The sequence below is a fragment of the Pelodiscus sinensis genome, chromosome 12 (assembly GCF_049634645.1).
Source record: "Pelodiscus sinensis isolate JC-2024 chromosome 12, ASM4963464v1, whole genome shotgun sequence".
NCBI classification, from domain to species: domain Eukaryota; kingdom Metazoa; phylum Chordata; order Testudines; family Trionychidae; genus Pelodiscus; species Pelodiscus sinensis.
Genome location: NC_134722.1, coordinates 25,185,863 through 25,207,500, shown reverse-complemented (window position 1 = coordinate 25,207,500; position 21,638 = coordinate 25,185,863). Strand labels below are relative to the sequence as shown.

The following is a 21,638-nucleotide window of genomic DNA, read 5'->3' as shown; positions in this document are numbered from 1 at the left end:
CAAACTAGCAAGAGGGGCTTGCTGGACTATTAACAGACCAAAATGAAAAGAGCTGGAGCAAATAATAAAAAATTATTGAAAACATGAATAATATGAATGGGAAATGTTTTAGAATATTTGCCCATCTCTAAAGCTTCTCTTCTGTTGTCACTGAACCTAGACTATTTGTTGTAGCCAACAGCAGCACTGTTGTGTTGACTAGACTTCTTTGCATTGAAGGACATAAAATTTTAAATAAGACTTTGATTTAGTATTGGTCTTTTTATGTTGACATAATTGTCAATGTTCAGAATAGCATGTTCCAGTTATCTATGTTCTACTGCAGCACTACTCAATTTTGGAACCCCCAAGGGTCACAATGATACTCACAGCACATGCTGAGGACCGCAACTTAAGTTTGGTTGCATATACATGCAAATATATGCAAATAGCTTCTTTCACACTGACAGGCATGAATACAAAGCACTCCCCACAATGCCTTGGTGCTCCTGGCACCTCCTCCTTGGGGGCTAGAAATGCTGATACCCTGTACCTGTCTGTTCCAGCCAGCCCATCCACTTGCGTCTTTGAGTGCCCAGCCCACCTGGGAGATACTTCGCAGTTGTGGAGCATGGTCCCAGTGGAGGCCATATTCAAAGGATCCCACCCACGGGCCGCATGTTGAGCCCCATGTAAACCCAAACCGAACCGCGGGTCGTGAACAAATGGGCCACAGCCTGCATGGGGTCTAGGGGCTGTGTGTTCATTAGCCCTGTTCTGCTGGGTTTGTATTTAATTTTGGTGCTCTCTTGTCCTTCTCTAGGTGCACACTAAAACATTCACATAGCCACAGATTTCTCCGAGCTGCTGAGCACTCTCCACTAACTGGAAGTTGAGATATTCAGCACCTCTGAAAATCTGTCCCAGTTGCTGATGCCACCAACTGATAAGGTAATTTGTGTAACTGACAAAGAATGCAATTGTGCTTTTCTTAATATTCTCATACAGAATTTGCCTTTTCTCCCCCACATCTGCTTAGTAATGATCCTGCCAGAAAGGACACAACATTATATTTTGGAAAAGAAACCACCTTACCCTATGAGGCCACAATGGAATGGCTGTTGAATCCAAGCTATTTTCCTTCCAAAGTAAATAAATAGTGATTCTGATCAGCAAATGATGGTGATTTTCAGTATGGGTCCAAACCTTATGGCTACGTCTACACTGGCCCCTCTTCCGGAAGGGGCATGTAAATTTCAGCAGTCGTCGTAGGGAAATCCGCGGGGGATTTAAATATCCCCCGCGGCATTTAAATAAAAATGTCCGCCGCTTTTTTCCAGCTTTTAAAAAAGCCGGAAAAGAGCGTCTAGACTGGCCCCGATCCTCCGGAAAAAGTGCCCTTTTCCGGAGGCTCTTATTCTTACTTCAAAGTAAGAATAAGAGCCTCCGGAAAAGGGCACTTTTTCCGGAGGATCGGGGCCAGTCTAGACGCTCTTTTCCGGCTTTTTTAAAAGCCGGAAAAAAGCGGCGGACATTTTTATTTAAATGCCGCGGGGGATATTTAAATCCCCCGCGGATTTCCCTACGACGACTGCTGAAATTTACATGCCCCTTCCGGAAGAGGGGCCAGTGTAGACGTAGCCTATGTGAGTTACCCCATCCCTTTTGGATACATAGAATTAGGCAGGCAGTTTCATGAAACCAGGTGACATTTTTGGCTCACTGACAGTGTGAAAAACTGCCAAGGCTCAGAAACGGATCTTTTACAAACTTATAATACTGACAAGCCATCTAACCAATCTGAAAAAAATATTGCAATCAAATAATATGAGACCCTAAAATATTTCTCTTGACCCATGAGCACAATGGCTTATTCTGCACCCCCTGACCCTTCAGGAGTTGAACAAGTGTCACAGAGGGAAGCACATGTGTTAGAAGCAGTGTGGACTTAACATGGACTAAGAGTTCGTCCTCACTCTACTACTAAGACGTTATGAATGACATTATAGAAAAAATACATAATGCTCCAATAATCAGGCTACATATTGCTATCTGTGCATTAGAGTAGTAAACATTGTCACTTCTTGCCTCTTACACGCAGTTTTCAGTCATGGGATCTGTGTAAGTGTCAATTCAATAGTCTATTCCTGACCAGTCCTCACTGCTTCCCTCTGTGACACTTGTTCAACTCCTGAAAGGTCAGGGGGTGCAGAATAAGCCATTGTGCTCATGGGTTCCAGTGAAGCACTTTGGATGCATTTTCATGAGGTGAATTTCATCTCATGTTTGTCTAGGCAAATCAGGTTACCTCACCATGTCTATTTTATATTTGTAGTATGTGGATAATTATACTTATTTACCCCATATGGGGTATTGTGATGACTAATTTGCTACTGTCTCTTCAGCACTTTTATCATACGCAATGCAATACATACTAAGCAGTTTTTGCTGTTATTATTATTACTTCTTATTATTTGTTGATCTTTAAATACAGCAAAGGTCTTTGATGATTCAGTGGGAGTTGTGATTCCATAAGCATGGTATGATTTGTTCCTCCTAGCCATAAGTGTTTCAAACGAGGGCTTATATTTTTATATTGAATAACATAAATGTTATGCTAGTATCAGTTCATTAGTAAACATATTTGAAGTTTAAAGTAACACTTTTGTGCATGCATGGCAGTCTCAAAATCATTCCAATTCAGGAAGACTTTTGGTTCAGAATATGTCTCAAGTGACACACTGAAGAAATCTATTGGCTATAACCATGGTGTCCAACCAGTTCTGAAGCAGTAGTTTTTATAGTGGCTACTGTTATAGCAAACCAGCCGCACTCAACCAGGTGAATAGCCACATGTGGCTAGTGACTAGCATGTTGGACACCACAGGGCTATAATATAGTAATAAACCATACTATTAGTTAATTAAAAACTTAAAAATCAACTAATAGTCTTGCAGCAGCATAGAGACTAACAAAAATGTAGGTGGTATCATGAGCTTTCGTGGACACAACACACTTCTTCAGATTGGGTTGTGCCCATGAAAGCTCAGGATATCTTCTAAATTTTTTTGTTAGTCTCTAAGGTGTTGAGACTATTAATTGGTTTTTTTAAATGTTTTTTAAGCTTTTTAAGTTACAGACTAACATGGTTATCCCTCTGAAACATTAGTATATTAGTTGACTATGCTTTGAGTGTGTTGGGTGTGAGCATTGGAAAAGGCTTAGTTGACTAGTGAGAAAATAGCTTTAGACACCAGTGGTTGAACTAGAGCCATGTGAAATTTAATAATGTGGTTTTCATGAGTTCATGTCAAACTTGGAAAAGACCTGCCCCTGAATAGTCCATCATCCATTAGTTAGGATGCTCTCTTGAAAGCTGGGAAATGTGGGTTCAAATTCTTGTAAGGCAGAGTGAGAAATTGAACTTGAGCCTGGAACATCCTGGATGAGTGCCCTAATCACTGTGACAAAAGTTATGGTGGAGGAAGGGAAAAGGTGGCACACTACCACATCCTCCTCTGATATTTTGGGCCAATCTGTTAGGAGGCTTTTGAGTTAGACTATGAGCTCAAGCTTGGAGATGATATAGGCAGGGTAAGCCTAACCCAATAATCCCTTTGGAGCTAGGCATAAGATAGGTGCCCAGGCATTCAGACTGAGGCAGATATGTTCATGCCCAATGGCAGATTTTTAAGTACCTAAGGGATTTTAGTGGCTGAAACATAGGCACCTGAGGACTTTAGGCACCTACAGGGTTGGGCGGCTGCCGAACAGAGGGGTTGAGAGTCCACATTTTTTATTAAGGCATGTAAGTAGCTGTTAAGAATCTAAATCCCATTGGGACTCTATCCCTTAGTTTTCATATACTTTGATATGGCAACAATAAGTCTGCTCAGGTTCACACACACATTAAGAGCCTGGGCAGAGTTCCAGCCCATGACGGCTTATGTCCAAATGAATTTGTTAGTGTTTAAGTTTAAACCACAAGTTGCAGGGCCATCCTGCAATCTGACTTTTACATGATGGAACTCAAATGCTACTCAAATAGAGCAAACCCAGATGTCTAGCTTTCTTGTATCCCCAGCATGGGCTCTGATTGTCCCCCAATGTTTGCTCTGGAGAGGTCTCCTTCATAAGACTGTCCTCCTTTCCAGTAGGGCTCTTCTTAGAGTCTGAGGTTGACATGGGGCGAAGGAGTGAAGACCAGGTAGGCCTGGCCAAGGGGTAGATGAGCCAGGGGCTGTGTTGTGGCAGGCTGCACATCATCTATCATCTGGGCTACCAAGAATCCCAGGAGAAATAATGCAGTTCAAGGGTATATTGTCTTTACCCTAGAGTCTCTTGGAACCCAGGATTGGTGCAGTCAGGAGAAAATCCCTGGTACCATGGTCCTTACTGGGTAATGCTTCTATGTATGTCAGAGTCAATAGAGTCAATAACCCTGGCTTACTTTGTGGAACTCTATTGGACAGGTAGGCTTGGAAGTTGGGCTCTGAAGTCTTCTAGTCTCTGAGGGTATGTCTACACTACTCTCCTAGTTCGAACTACCGGGGTAATGTAGGCATACCGCACTCGCAAATGAAGCCCGGGATTTGAATTTCCCGGGCTTCATTTGCATAAGAGGGGCGCCGCCATTTTTAAAACCCCGCTCGTTCGAACCCCATGCAGCGCGGCTACACAGGGCATGAACTAGGTAGTTCGAACTAGGCTTCCTAGTTCGAACTACCGTTGCTCCTCATGGATGGTAGTTCGAACTAGGAAGCCTAGTTCGAACTACCTAGTTCGTGCCCCGTGTAGCCGCGCTGCACGGGGTTTGAACGAGAGGGGTTTTAAAAATGGCGGCACCCCGCTTATGCAAATGAAGCCCGGGAAATTCAAATCCCGGGCTTCATTTGCAAGTGTGATATGCCTACATTATCCTCCTAGTTCGAACTAGGATGGTAGTGTAGACATACCCTGAAAGTGTTAGGGTGTGAGTTGTTTTTTTTTAAATTTTTTGGGTGGTAAATAATGATCTGATATGGTCCAAGGAACATGCACAAATACTTTTGTGATTGTTTTGTTATGTCTGAGGTCATGTCTACACTAGGAAATTATTTTGAAATAACTTATTTTGAAATAATCACTCCTGGAATAACTATTTCAAAATAGCATGCCCACACTACAGGAAAGCCTCAAAATTAGTCTGAAGCAGACTCCCTTCATGTTGATGTGCTACCTCAACTTAAAGCCCCAGGATTCACTGAGCAGTAATTACTTTGAATTCGTCTGGGGAGTAGTTATTTCAAAATAGCAGCAATGGAGTATCCACACTACTGCTATTTAGAAATAACTATTTCAAAAATAAGCGTTATTCCTTGTAGAAAGCAAGACTTATTATTTTGAAATAACCAGCCCCTTACTTTAAAATAACAGGACTGGTAGCTTGGCTCCGTTTGTTATTTAGAAATAAGGGAGTTATTTCGAAATAACTCCCTAGTATAGACCAGGGCTGAGTTACCTAGCCTGAAAGGGGTGAGTTTCAGGCTGTGATGGCTATTGCTTTCTAAGTGTTTTGTGGATGAGAATTGGTTGGGGAAGTATTCCTTTCCTTTCCTTTCCTTTCCTTTCCTTTCCTTTCCTTTCCTTTCCTTTCCTTTCGTCTATCTCTGTCTTTTTTTCTTTTTGTTTTTCTTTTTCTGTCTGGCTGTGGTGGGGGAGTGAGTTAGAGTTTGGATCACTCAAGATTGACAATGTCTCAGTAAGACTGTATGGAGAGTTCAGTCCCATAATTTTGTGGCAAAACTGCCATGAGCTTCCACACAGGAATGGGCCCAGTATTACACAGCTCTTAGGCATCCATGAATACAGACTTAAAAGGGATTCCATCAATTTGTCTGTATTTCTGTCAGTCTGAGTAAATCTAAATTAAATAGCTAGTTAAGTACACCTAAGACATTTATTTTGAAGTGTGACCAAATTCTGTTCCTTTCTCTGTCCATGCATACATGCTCTCTGCAATGCTTACCTTATGATTTGTACATGATGTCACTTATGCATTATGTCTGGCAGCTATACAGATATCCATTATTGTGATCTATAATCAGTTTATTAGTGTTTTAGTATCTTGATGCTATTACGTTCTGTCAGTTTAAGTTCCAACTATATGAAGGTAAATTTCAGTAGCTTTTTTGTAGACTTAATTTAGAAACTAAAAATAAAAAGGGGGGTTGCGTAAAATCTGTTGTAATGGTGGGGGGAAATCAGGGCCCCAAGGAAGTCAATGAGAGTTTTACCATTGATGTCAATGCAGCTAAAATTTCACCCTATACATTTTGAAATATTAGTATTATTTCTACCACTCACAACATAAAGAGATTATATATTTCCTTTTTTTACTTTCAGCAATGCCTGCAAAAAACTGCTATTTAAAACAATGAATGTGTGAATGTGTTATCCATACAGAAACAATTACAGGTTGTGAATATGCATTTCATTTCATACATGAAATTGTAACATGCAAAAAATTAATCAGGATGGTACTATCAGAACCCCAGTGAGTGAGTGTAAGTTGCTTGGGCTTGGAAAATAAGCATTAAAAAGAAAGCCAACACTTCTCCCCCAGTGAATTATAAAAGATGATTGATGATATTATTGTTTGTCTGTACAATAAGATAAGGAGATTCTCCAATGGCAGAAAATGTGCACAAGAAATTGAATAGTATTTCCCTGTATTTCTTCTGTAATTCTTTAGCAATTTTCGGAAAGGAACCAATCCCAGAATTTCTTCAATGAACATAGTTGGAATAAAGTGGTCCACTTTCAGTTTAAGAGAAAAAACCTTGTAATCGGCCGAATTGCTGTTATAGAAAGTTTATTATGATTCGTATATAAACTAGCTGGGGGCTTAAACACTGAGCAGCTGGATAATTGAGCTAGCTCTTGTATCCAATTAAAAAAATCTATGTTGTGTCCACAGTAGGGGAATGGTCATAGCTGAGAAACTACTATATATTAGATTCTAACACACCTGTGGCATGTTCACTATTATAAACTGTGTGGCTTATAGAAAGCATTAAATCCTCTCTTTGCTACTTTATTTAAGTTTCAGGGGGTAGCTGAGTTAGATTGTACAGGATAAACTTAAAAAATAACAAATGATCTGGTAGCACTTTATAGACTAACAAAACATGTGGATGGTATCATGAGCTTTCGTGGGCACAGCCCACTTCTTCAGATGTCCAGAGTCATCTGAAGTCATCTGAAGAAGTGGGCTGTGCCCACGAAAGCTCATGATACCATCTACATGTTTTGTTAGTCTATAAAGTGCTCCCAGACCATTTGTTGATATTAAGTTTACATTATATGAGACAGATATTTCAAGCAGTTCCACATTTATCTTAGATAACCAGTTAAACTCATTAAAAAGCATCCATGAGTTGCTCATTCAATTAGATGTTGTCAGGATTTTGTGTACTTCCCCATCCACTACAGTGTTTCTTTGATTAGTGAAATTATGCTTTTTGGGAAGACTTTCTCTAACTTAATTTATGATTCTTTGTAAATTCAGTATATTTTAGGATTTTTGTTATTTTCCATTATACCAAATGTCCATCTAAAATAAAACTATGGATTTGGGTTTTTTTTAATTTTGGGGGGGGGGGGGGTGTTGAAGGAAATGCACCATAAAAATGCTGGGCTTCAGCCAATTCAGTCTGAGGCAATGATTGCAAATTACAGTACCATGCTATCAGTTATGGGTGATATACATTGTTTGGAAATCTCCATAATTAATATTTCTTTTGTATTTATACCAAACAAATGAACTGGAGAAACTGGTCATTCTGTGCCTAGCAACACTTCTTATCACTGTTACTCTTATCTTCTCTCTCTGATTCTTTGCATATGTTTATTACATTCACTTGTTGCATCTTGCCTCAAATTTGTGCCCAGTTCTGAAAATGGATACACATATGAGTTATCTTACTTGGGCGAGAAGACCCACTGAACTCAGTAGGGCTATTTGCATGAGTAAAGCTAGTTCTATGGATGGCTAAGTTGCGTTTTCAGGTTCGAGGTTTTAACTTGTAACCTGTCTCATACAGGGTGGTTGTTCTGTGCCCAGTCCTGACTGAGACTTCTAGATACCACTACAAATCATAATAATAGTTAACATCATTTTTCTCCACAACTCAATCAAGGAAATGAAGGCAGCAGATATAATGAATATTACCTATAGTCAGATGGTGCTGAATGTCTTTTATAAAAAAAAGTTGTTTGCAATTTTTAACCATTGTTGCAACAATCATCAATATTAATACTTATCAGCAACATATTAACTAAGCCTGCAGGTAAAATATTTGTTAAAAAGAAGTAGGAAAAGAGGAATAATAGGATCCTGGAATATTAATACTGCCCATATATTTATTATTAAGCACTTATTTTGCCTGTGTTTATTTTTAATAATCAACTGTAACATTACTTTGCAAAAACCTATAATTGCTTCTTAATTTCATATCCCCATTCTTTTGTGCTGTATACAAAGGTAGTATATTTCTGTACTTATTGTTCGCAGCACTCTGTGTAAAAAATCACGTTCATTTCAAGAAGCTGTTATGGTATTGATTCTGGTAAAGACTTCCATTAACTGACCAATCTAAATCTCATAAGTGATGTCAGGATAGTTATGCATTTGCTTGGTTCAAGTATTCAGCCATTATGTTAGAATGCAGGCAGTGTCTGAATATGGCTGTTAAATTATTTCTAAATACCGAACCAGAACAGCTTAACAGTTCTGCAGTTTGAGACTGACACAAAAATGACAATCTGCCATCTCTTTGTTTTTTAAATATTAACGTTGTATTGGGATAGTATTTTTGGAGTAAAAACCTGTGGCACGAGAGGATAAGTGACATAAACAAAGGCAGCTGGGCTGCATGAAATAATGGAACAATAAGGCCCTTACAGCCGTTCTCATCACTCCAGTATGTTAATTAGCATTCTGTTGTGGCCGCAACACTGAAAACATGTAATCTGTATTGGTGTACTGTACAGCTGTGAACACACATTCGTTTTTGTTAGTCCCTAGAGTTAGTCTTGCCATTGGCATATGTGTGTGGGCCAAAAGTCAAACCATCACCAGTAAAATAGCATACTAGAGAAGCAAAATATACTTTGCCTTTTCTTTTTTTTTTATGGTAACCTGTGATGTAATCTGGTGATATAGCATCTGTCTCACATTCATTCCCCTCCCCTCCACCTCGCGGATATATTTAAGGTCAATATAATCACCTGAGATAGAGATTCAGTTAGTAAATATTCTGTAATTAATCCAGTTAAAATAAAATTTTATTCCTAAATAGAATGTGAAAAAATCTTCCACAAAGAACTATATTGGTATATGAGATACATTTTCATGGTGAACACTATAGACTTAATGTCTAGAAAAAAACAAAGAGGACAATTTGGAAAAATAAAAGTTTAGAGAATGGTTTACAATGCATTCATGAATACTATTGCATCAGCATGGCACATGATTCTTATTTTGATTTGAGTATGTGAAATAATCAAGAGAGATAATTAAGAAAAAAGGTGAAAAAATATATCATGCTTATTCACTTTTTTGGAGTGTCTTCAGTAAAGTCAGGCTTCCAATATGTTATGTCCATGTTAAAGTTTATTTGATCAGAAGTTGGAGTTGATTATGTGTCGGAGATTTGATAGATGGGAGTTCATTCAGCCTTTGAAGGGCTTGGATTTCTCTGTAACGCTTCTGAAATTTGTAGGCACATTGACTCCTCTATTGGAAGTATTTACCTTGGAAACTTACCTTTTGGAGCATAAATTAGATTTTGAATTAAGTAATATGATTTCTAGCATTTTCTTTTAAGCAGTCATTTATACAGTGGATATTCAGTTGTCAAAGCTGTTTGCCAGCCTCCATTTATTACCACATTGTGATGATCTCGGTGTTCAAAATAAGGCTAGGAAATTTTTTTCTTAGAAAATAACTTGCAGTGCTCTTGGGTGAATAAATCCTTTATAGATACTCAGATAAGAGTGAAGGTTTAGCTCATATTTCTACACTAATCTACTTCAAACTTGATCTTGAAAAATTACCCTCATTGCACAAAGAAAATGCAGCATTTAAGTCACCATGCTGATCAAATTTGGTTCTGCTTTTTTGACTGTGGAGGGAACAAATTGTTTGGTGATTCTGTGATGTGAACCAGTGTCCACTAGGGAATGGAGTGAACATGGTTTTTTTTTTGTTTTTTTTTAAACCTCTCTCAACTCTGTAATGAGGCATTCAGATACATTATTGTAGTGTGGTGTTTATATGCAAAGCATAAAAAGTTATGCAAAACATTTATCCTTATACTTTGTGTGTCTATTATTTGTTAATGTGATTATTTAGATTTCATATATTACTTTTATTTTATGGGGGCAAATCAGGAATGTCTCTTTAAAAAAAATCAGCAAATATAAAATGCACTCTGTCATTAAAAAAAAGAATAAGAACAAAAATAAATGTTCATATCTCTCTTCAGATTTTTCTTTATAGTGGTAAAAGTATATAATTAATAGAAGAATTTTAGCTCCAGATGTGGCTATATTATAATAGAGCCTTATAAATGCTACAGAAAGAAAAATTGCTTGGAACGAATGAGAACCAAATCAAGAGCACACCTGGGTTTGACAAAGATTGCATTTACTGACTGCTGTGCTATCACATTACAGAGAAAGACCAAGTCTTTGGGAGCAGCTGTAGAGAAAGGCCTGGCAAATCTGCATGCAAATAGCAGCACATTGTTAACTTAATCAGATGCTGAGGAAAAGATGTGCCAGACCATGAGGATGATCTATAAACAAGTACAGAGTCCAGAGAGATTGTGAGGGCTAGGCAGATTAAAAAGGTATACCACGAGGGTTCTGTCCTTGGGTCAGATTCTCTTCTTTTATGTTGTCTGAAGGTTACTGCCATTCAAGCTAACTTATCATAATGTTTCATAATACCTCATTGCAGTACATTTGTCAAGTAGCGTTTGATTTTATTCTTTGCAAAATTATAAATAATTTCTTATTAGTTTGGGAGTTTGGTAGTTCAGTAGCTTTTTGTTCTATAGTGGTATACAAATGGGTATTTAGGAAACTCCATAAAACCAGTGAAATAATATTACTGTTTAAATGTCTGGGTATCTTGAGATAAGAAATAGTGCAACATAATTTATAAAGTAGCTTTCTACTGAGTGAAGTATCCTGATCAACTTTTTCTTAAGTTCTTAAGGCTGGATTTAAAGATACCTGCTATTCATATTATATGTTAATGTTAATGGGAATATATGTTTAAAGTCTACTCCATCTTTAAGTCTAATATCATAAAAATAAAGTAATACTATTTAATCACCCACAGCTTAATAGTGCCTTAGTTGTTTACTGCCATTGCACTAATTGCTCTGTACTAATGTGTTTTTGTGTGATTTCCAGTAGTGCTAAAAGAACTGAGATCCATAACTAATTAAATATAGTGTTTTTATGTTAAAAATATATCTGCTGTAGAGTAGCAAATGAACAGAAGTATTTAAAAAAACAAAAGAGATTTGCCATAAGCATAGCTGCAGAGAAATAGGTAATTTTATTGCATCTTTTTGCACAGTGGCAACAGATAAACTAATGGACAAAAGGGCAAGCTACAGAAACCTAAGTATTTTGTACTATGGGCCAGATTCTTCTCTCATACTGGTATAAATAAAGACAATGGAGTTACACGATGGTAAGTGGGAAGAGAATCAGGCCTTCTATTTCTGCAAATATCTTGTCTTTTAGTTTTTGGTACTATAACTTTTAACATTCAAAACACATTGGCACACATGTACACACACGAACGCACACACACATGTGCTTGCATGTGCACTCTCACATTCCTCTCCCCCTATATAAATACTTTAGTTAAGTCTGACACAGAGAGAACAAAACACAACAAGGAGATAGCAGTACCTGGCACTGTTATATAGGTGATTCAAGTTCAGGAAGGTGATTTAGATCCTAGGCTATATAGTAGAAATTTTGATGTACACAGACTTGTAGGGAAGGAAGCAACACCATTTATATACTCTACCATACCCTGCCAGAGGGTTAATTGGGTAACGTTGTTGGTTCCAGAAGAAGCTAACTGCCTGAGATAGGGCACTGAAGTGGAGGCTGTCAGGGTGAGGGAGGTGAGGGGAAATTGGATATAATAGCATTAATAGTAATAATTAAAACTAAGTAACAAAAGAATGCATAACTAATATTCCAGTCTCTTGCTTTTTATTGCAGTATTAATATTCATATGAACGATATCTAAGCTATTCAGTATAAAACTGACAAGACAAAAGCTACATTGTAGGAGGTACATTGTTTATTACAACATGTTTGTTTCTGTGAATTTGGACCAACTGAAAACAAGCTAATAGTACAACTGAATTTTCTGTTTCCAGGCCTTCCATACAGGGTTCCTTATCAGCCTAGGATCCAGACAATCACAGAGTGAGGATACACTTCACCTTATATAGGGGGAGATAATGAGATCAATTAGATTCTCAGCCATTGAACTGTAGACAGCTGTTGGTGCATAATAATCATCATTAGAGATGGGTGAATGTGGGCTACGTGATTCACCAGGCCACCCGCAGGTATTTTAAAAATGCCAGACTTAACTCTTGAGTACTTGAGGCCAACATTTTCTCTGCAGTCTCTTTTGGGACTATTCCTCATGAAAAAAGTCACATTTGAGAGAGGAGAGTAGTGAGCTGTTTCTCAGGGATGGAGGAAGTTGGGTAGATAAAACTTAACTTGTAGGTAAAAGAGAACCTTTCTCTGCAGTGCTGCCTGAAATTCCTGGACCTGTTAAGCCCATCATTAATCACAATAATTTAAAACTGTATCAACAGTTCTTCTTGGGTTTTGTTCTATTTTCTATGTGTTCACTACAGTTTCTATAATGAAAAGTGTAGCCCTTAAGACTGATTAGATCCTGTCTTGGTGCATCCCTCCCTTTTGAGGCCATCAAATAGAAAGGCTTTTTTCTGTCTCCTTTTTTTTCAAACTTATTAACTTCTACCCTAGCTACCCAGGAAATTATAAACTATATGAGAAAGGCCAAATTTGGAACGCTTTTTGGTTCGTGGATAATTTAACCTCATCTGTATCTCATTTTTAACCTCTGAGTATGCCCATCATCCTTTAAACCATTCACTAATACCATTACTACATGCAGTCATTACTCTATTGTATTCACCATTCCTGTATTTTCCTTTTTTGTTAAAGTCTGGGTAGACTCTCATAATAATAATTGCTCACACAGTGTACTTTGTATATATACAAAATCTCTAATAGACTCTTTCTTTTAATCCTTGAACCTTCCCCATGTTATATGTATTTGTGAGCACTTTCTAACTTGGATCCTGTTTATAGATAGGGCTGTAAATTAAATAAGATAAATTAAATATATATTATGTAATCTTTGGTTTGTTAGATAGAAAAATATAGTTCTTTCTTAGGAATTTCCTTTTCATCTTTGAATGTAAACTTCGTTGCTCCATTTTAATGTTACATAATTAAACTTCAGAAAACTTATTAACATATCCTTGAGTTAAATGGCTACATCAGAATGGCCCAGATGGAGTAATGAGAATGAGGCCTGGTTTACACTTGGGCTATGTCTAGACTGCAAGCCTCTTTCGAAAGAGGCTCTTTCGAAAGATACTTTTGAAAGAGCCTCTTTCGAAAGAGAGCGTCTAGACTGCACGTTGAACTTTCGAAAAAGCGGCTTGCTTTTTCGAAAGAAAGCATCCAGTGAGTCTGGATGCTCTTTTTCGAAGAAGCCCTATTTACATTGAAGAACGCCTTCTTTCGAAAGAGGAACTTTTGAAAGAAGGCGTTCTTCCTCGTGAAATGAGGTTTACCGCCATCGAAAGAAAAGCTGCGTTCTTTCGATTTAATTTCGAAAGAACGCGGCTGCAGTCTAGACGCAGGTGAGGTTTTTTCGAAAAAAGGCTACTTTTTTCGAAAAAACCTCTGAGTCTGGACACAGCCTAGGAGTTTAGGTCGGATTTAGCTTCAAAAGGATGATTTTCTAAATAATTAGTTCTAAAAAGCAGGAATACCAAATCTGTTCTGTTGCTGAAGTTAATTTTGGTATTCCTGCTTTTCATAAGGAGTAACGCAAATTTAAACATTGCATGGTTGAATTCACGGTAGTATAGACTTAGCTTTGAGAAAGTCAAGGTTCTTGGCCTCCAGGAGGCATCCCACAGTTCCTTGCTCTGGCCAGAACTTGTGCCTCTAATGCTCACTAGGTGAACAGGAAAAGCACCATGAAAGTTTGAATTTCATTTCTCATGTGGCCAGTGTTGTGAGAACACCTCCAAGCAGGCAGCACACCTGAGCAGTACGTGTAGCCATGATTTCCATGAGCTCAAGTCCCATGAGCTGCAGTTCCCAGAGGTGCAAAAGAGTGCCAGTATAAAGTGTGCAGGAGATCTTGGACCTCAACGAGGCATGTGGAGAGGAATCCATTTTCTTGGAGCTCCAAAACAGGAAATATCTATGGAAAGATAGCAAGGTGCATGTGAAGAAAGGATACTGCAGGGACTGCCAGTGGTGCTAAGTTAAAATAAAGGTGCTGAGGCAATCCTATTACAAAACAAAGGAAGCAAACAGACAATCTGGTACATTGTTGTAAACATGCCATTTCTACAACCAGCTGCATGCAATCCTTGGGGTAGAGGGGAAACTGAACAGCTTTCCAAGCCAGACCATGGAGTCAACCCAAGAAACTCAGGGCAGCAGCATGGAGGACAGTATGGTGGTGTAGGGCAAGGAGGAGGACAAAGAGAATGTCCATTGGGTGAGCAGCGAGAGCCAAGAACTTTTAATCACTGTGGAGCCAATCCCCTTCTTCCAGGACATCTCACAGTTGAGCACCGATCCCAAGGAGGACGCTTCTGGTGAGTTGACAATTTGTTCCTTGCTACAAGTGATTTATGGCAATTGGGTGTGATGTGTGGCATACTCTGTGCTTACACAGCACAGGAAAAGGACCTGGAACATCTTGTTAATGTGTCTGAAAATGGAGTGGGAATCCTCCCTGCACATCTCCATGAAACTCTCAGATAGGAACTCTTTGATCCTTTTCACAAGGTTTCTGGGCAGGTTCGCCCAGAAATAAGTGGTCTGGCATCATTGTAGCACAAAGCATTGCAGCATAAGGACCAGGTTGCTGGTCCCATTCAGTCAGCATCAGCTCCCTATCACTTTATGTGATTTGGAGAAGACCGATATCTCGCATGGCAACCTGGATGAAGGAGGGGGGAAGCTATTAGTTGCTGCCTCTGCTACTAGCATGGCTTCAGCCTCTGGACCCCCACTCCTGCCTTTCTGCCCACAGGCTTCTGCAGGATGGGAGAGTACTCTACTGGGAAGTAAGGTGTGATGGACACTGAGGAGGGAAACCACACAAGCCACCTTCCTGTTCCTGCCGTTCCCACTCCCACATGCAGGATCATGCTCTGGCAGGTCCTTTACCATGCTTGCTTCTAAACCGTCTGAGTCCAGATGTTCTCTTGAGAACTCTGTTGTGTACCGGCTGTACAATTGCCCCTTTAAAGAATAACTTTTGCCTTGCGCAGAACACTTCTCTGTTGTCTTTAGAGAGACCTTCACTGTATGTTAGCAGATTAGATTTTAGGCTCCTCAACGCATCTTCTGTAATGTGTGCCCTTGTAACTTTTCATTACAGTGGGAACAACAGGGAGATTACTGCGTGCTCCCCTGGCTTCAGCAGCTGTCATCTCACACAAATCTGCAGGCAAAAACAGACAAGAGAAGACCTGTTTAAGGAGCAAATGGAATGGAGGAATACGTTCCTGGAGGAGATGTGGGCAGAGTGCCAGGAGAGGATAGTGGTGTGGCAGGAAAGCATGCAGGGAACTGCAAGTAAAGCAACAGGAGAGAATACCTTTTCGTCCCTGATTGCTGTGATGGAGTACCTGGCAGAGATCCTGTATAGGGACCCCTCCACCCTGTGCAAAGCAAGTTTCCCTCCTCACCCAGTTCTATAGCCTTCAACCCAGGGGACCCAGGATACAGGGGGTTGGGGAGAGAACCCAAATGCAGCTTCACACTCAGCCTCTATAGCCTTGGGAGGCAAAAGGCTGTTGTCCTCGCATTCCTGATCCTTCCCCTTAGGGTCCCTCCATGGACTTTTTTTCTCCCTGTTGCCTTCCCTAAATAAAAATGCATGATCTCTGAACAACAGTCTTTTTATTGCTTGTAGTGCAGGGTTTGGGTAGGGGATTGCAGGCATACACGCTGAATGCAGAGGCAACTCATTGAAAGGAGTGTGCATGACTCTCAAAACTCGCTATTCATAAAAACTGCTGCTCAAAATCTTTGGCTCGGCATACTGCCTCAGTCTCCTCCCCCCCCTCCACCAGATAATATTTTTTGAAAGCAAGGAAGAAAGTTATGGAGCACACAGCAGGTTGCCATCCATCACAAGGGGTATGTCTAGACTACATGCCTCTGTCGCCAGAGGCATGTAAATTAGACTACCTGACATAGTCAATGAAACAGGGATTTTAATATCCCCCGCGTCATTAAAATAAAAATGGCCACCGCATTGTGCCGGCTCAGCTGATCGTCAGCACAGCGTGGCAGGCAAGACACAGATCGGTCGACAAGGAACGCCTTTGTCAACCACTCCCTTATGCCTCGTGAACTGAGGTTTACAGGAGCGGTCGACAAAGGCATTCCCTGTCAACTGATCTGTGTCTTGACTGCCACACTGTGCCGACGATCAGCTGAGCTGGCACAGCGCGGCGGCCATTTTTATTTTAATGAAGCAGGGGATATTAAAATCCCCACTTCATTGACTATGTCGGGTAGTCTAATTTACATGCCTCTGGCGACAGAGGCATGTAGTCTGTACATACCCAAGGGGAGGTCTAATCTAGTCAGCAGACTCCTAAATCTTCCTTTTAAATGCCTGAAAGCACATTCAACCACCATTCTGCACTTACTCAGCCTATAATTGAACTGTTCCTTGCTGGGATCCAGGCTACCTTCATGAGCTACGGGAGCAAAGAGTAAGCTGGTTGATAAGGATCATTATTGGCATTTCCAACTCTCCGATTCTAATTTCCAGAATTCATCTTTCTGCAGAGGCAAAAGTTCCTAAAGGTGTGCATGTTATGCTCCTCTTCTTTATATTGGTGAAATAGCCCTTGTGATCCACTAGCACCTGCAGCACCATCAAGAAGTACCCCTTGTGATTTATGTACTCCTTGGCAAGGTGGTTGGGGGCCAAGATGGGAATGTGAATTTAGTCTTTTGCCCCACTGCAGTAGGGGAAACCCATCATGGCAAAGCCTTCTTCAATGGTATCCACATTTCTCAGAGTCACTACTCTCCATAGCAGAATGGTATTGATTGCTTTGGCTACATTTATAACAGCAGCCCCCATTGTAAATTTCTCCACTCCAAATTAATTCCCAACTGACCAGTAATTGTTTGGCATTGCAAGCTTCCACAGGCCAATTACCACATGCTTCTCCACTGTTAGAGCAGGTCTCGTTTGGGTGTCCCTGAACTTCCGGGCAGGGAAAAGCCATTCATAAAGTTCCGTGAAAGTGGCCTTGCTCATTCAGAAGTTTTGCATCCTCTGCTGATTGTCCCATATCTGCAGCACTATGCAGACTCGCCAGTCTGTGCTTATCTCACGGCACCAGAACTAGCATTTCACTGTGACCTGAGGGTCGCTTGCTAGCTGTTTCCAACTTGCTCAACATAAGGATTTGCTTGTACAGCATGCCCATGGCACCCCAACAGAGAAGAGATTCCTCCTTGTTCTCTTCCTGGTGGAGTGACATGCTTACATGCTTGAAATACTGCACTATTAGGTGCAACAAGGTAAACACCAACATCAAAATGGTTTGATGCAATGGGGTCCACCAAGAAGGCCATGCTCGTGCTGCTATAGCATCTGCATGGGTAAATAGGACCAAAAAGGGCATGAAAATATCATTTCCTGTTGATCTCAAGCAAGGGGGGATGGAGTAGATGAGTGTATTCTGGGATACCGATGACATGAACCCAGAACCACTCGCTGAACTGTCGGACTCTTCTTGACTCTAGCACTCTGGGTATGTCTACACTACCCCGCTAGTTCGAACTAGCTGGGTAATGTATGCATACCGCACTTGCTAATGAAGCCCGGGATTTGAATTTCCCGGGCTTCATTAGCATAAGCGGGGAGCCGCCATTTTTAAATCCCCGCTGCTTCGAACCCCGTGCAGTGCGGCTACACGGGGCTCGAACTAGGTAGTTCGGACTAGGGTGCCTATTCCGAACTACCGGTACACCTCGTTTCACGAGGAGTACCGGTAGTTCGGAATAGGCACCTAGTCCGAACTACCTAGTTCGAGCCCCGTGTAGCCGCGCTGCACGGGGTTCGAAGCAGCGGGGATTTAAAAATGGCGGCTCCCCGCTTATGCTAATGAAGCCCGGGAAATTCAAATCCCGGGCTTCATTAGCAAGTGCGGTATGCATACATTACCCCGCTAGTTCGAACTAGCGGGGTAGTGTAGACATACCCTCTGAGTGCAAAGGGTGGGGGGACACAAGAGACCTTAAATGCTTTGCCTCTGTAGGCTCTTCTTACAAAAGCTCCAAAAGGTTACAGAGTTCCTACCCTTGGGAGATAGGTTGCCACCATCAAGTGTCCAACTCCTTCCTTTAAAACCCAGGAAGAATCACTTGAACTTCTTCCAGAGGAATACTCCCAAGCTCTTTTACCACAAGAGAGCTTGAAAAAGAAAACAGAAAACAAACTGCAATCTCTTGTAGCTGATCTCTCAGCCTAGACAAGCACACACACAGACCTGTTACCTTCCAGGGCACAAGAATCAAATGATCACCTTAAAAAAGTGATTTTATTTACAAAACAAAAGTTTTTATTTACAAAACAAAAGTTATACTTGATAATGCATACTTGCTAGGTGTTACAGAGCAACTGAGAAAAGAGCAGATTAAAAACAGAGAGAAAAATGGTATCTCTGGCACAGTTTAGGTATAGTGAATGGGGGACGGAGGACACATGAATCTCAGACAGAGAAGTTTAACCAAACAAAGAAAAGTACCCTGATCATGATTAAACAAACATTTCTCTATCTAGTCATGAGCCATATTGATCTGTATTTCAAAGTTCAGTCCTTTCCATGCCCAGTGTTTCTTGTAGGCATGGTAATTCCATTGGATTACTTCATTTTGCTTCCTCCAACTCCTAGTTTAGAACTCCGACAAAGAGAAACAGCAAGCAGGTAACTTTACAATTCAGATTTCAGCACTGAATCCCATTGGTTCTTTTGACTCCCTGCCAACAACCTTAGCTAGCACTCCTCCTATCCATCATAGCACATTTTGGTCCCAATATGCGCCCATGAGCATAACCTAGAATGCTAAGTGGTGTTGGCACTGTGGGATAGTTACCCACAGTGCATTATACTCAAAGTCAATGGCAATCTTCCTAATGGGGACATTCTACTGTGAACTATGTTGAATTCTTGCATACAGTGCAGACATGGACTTTTGACTTTGCAAAATTGACCTTAATATATTAGACTTCATGTGATGGTGTAATAAAGGCCCAAGAAAGGGATTCAGGAAATTGGGAATTCTAATCCCAGCTATGCCTGTGACTCATGATATGCCCTAGGGCTCTTAACTGTCTCATTTTTTACCAGGGCCAAATCCTCTGGTGGTGTGAGTGTAACTCTTGTTGAAGTCAGCAGAGGTATAGCTGCTTCTGCTAGCAGCAGATTTGGCCCTAATTTGGAAAGTACTTACATACTTTGCAGGTTATTGTGAGGATTAATTAGTTAATGTTTGTACAACACTCTGAATATATAAAGTGCTGGATAAGTGCTTAGTAGTATTATTATTAAGTCCCCATGCATCACTTATTTACTTTTAATATCAGAACAAGCTATTGTTTTTGCTTTTGTGAACTAATATAGCTGAGAAAGGAAGGAACAATGCAGCTTACTGTGGATCCAACTGGCAAAACAAAGTCTTACCGGCAAAATATGTAACATACAGTATGTACACAGATAATATTCAGGCAACATCACAAAGTATTGATATACAAATATTTATCTATTTGCAAAGAGAAATCCCAGTTTGAGAGCCCAGTTCTGCAGACTTTATTCTTGTGAGAACTATGAAAGTTCTCATGCATAAAGACATTTCACAAGAGTAAGGGTATGCAGGGATGGGGGTCTAATATGGGGAGATTAAATTACCTATTGACCTTATTGATATATGGCCCAGCTCTCCTTGAGAAGAGTAACCATAGCTGCTTTTGCGATGTAACTGCATCATTGCAGGACATTATTGGGCACTTCCTTAGACTAGTTTTCCTGATGTTTGTAAAAGCAAACTAAAGAGATGTGTGCGAACAACATGTTGAATACCCAGAACAATGTCTAGCTAGAATGGAGTGATCTGATCCCAATTATAGTCTCTTTGATTTTGAAGTCTGGGTACTACATCTTTGTTAGAAAAATTTACACAACCATTTTGTCCCTCCTGAGTATGCAAGGAGTTCTGTTGTAATGCTTGTGAACAGGTTCCAGGTTTTGAATTAGCAAGGTGAGATTTTGTGTAAGAAATTGCCTGTCACTCTTCCATGTAAAACTGGAAGATTTTCATGTTCACTTTAGTGTTTAAGGTAACAGATTTCCCTCCCTATTTCCACCAATATTACCTCCTCCTTAGCAGTCACTGCACTGCCCTGCATTTTGGAAGTTGACAGCAATACTGCATATTGTTGACTGCCACATCCTTTCAGATGGTGCACCATCTTCCTCCCTGTGACCTGGCTCTGCTCTGTGGCTTGCTGGGAGTGAGGGGGAGCATGCATCTTGTAATTGAGCAGTCTTCTTATCCCTGTCTACGGTGCCCTGACTTAAGGGACAGCTGCAATCAGACTCTGGGTTGCTGGTGTACATATGGTGTACATGTTGTGGTTACAAACTTATACTTAGAAATTGACGTGAAAGTGAGCAATTGGCAGAATTTCCCCTTCTGAAGCAGGATAAGCTCCGTGTGTGCCCTACCCATTTTATTAGTTGTAACTGAAATTGGGGTCTTTGGGGCCCATTGGCAGCTGCTTTACCAGTAAGCCAAAAGGGAATCTTCCTGTGTCTCAGCCAGTGGCAGCTGAGCTAAGCCCCTGTCATCTAGAAGTTGCTTTTTGAACATAGCTTACACCAAAGTAAAGCCACCTCCATAAAATATGCTATAATAATGAAACACTAACAGAACACTAACTCAGAAGCTACTAGCATCATTATGCTTCTGAATAAAGGCTACCACCATGCCCTTTTATTCACCTACTCATAGGTGCTTCTGCTGTACCAGATATGAAGTAAGATGTCCCACAATACTCAGACCCCTTTAAAATAATATTCACAGAAAAAAACAGATGGAAACACCTCCAACTAAGACTAATGTAAATACAATGTCAAAAAACAGAGTAGTTATGAAAGTGAAGTCTTGCCTCTTCTGAGTATTTAGGAGTATGTCTACACTTCCCTCCTAGTTCAAACTAGGAGGGTAATGTAGGCATACCGCACTTG

The 21,638-nt window shown here is 40.3% G+C and overlaps 1 protein-coding gene across 19 annotated transcripts in view; it reads left to right on the top strand.

The window, feature by feature from the left end:
- Positions 1 to 21,638, top strand: part of ZNF536 (zinc finger protein 536) — a 463,664-nt gene that overhangs the window by 151,390 nt on the left and 290,636 nt on the right. For 13 of the 19 annotated variants that reach the window (XM_075940170.1, XM_075940162.1, XM_014572581.3 and 10 more), the window contains one exon: positions 803 to 930. The exons of the other annotated variants lie outside the window; for them this stretch is intronic. In XM_075940170.1, coding sequence (XP_075796285.1) covers positions 913 to 930 — 18 coding nt within the window. In that variant the 5' untranslated portion in view covers positions 803 to 912. The remainder of the gene's footprint in view (positions 1 to 802; positions 931 to 21,638) is intronic. 19 annotated transcript variants of the gene reach the window in all.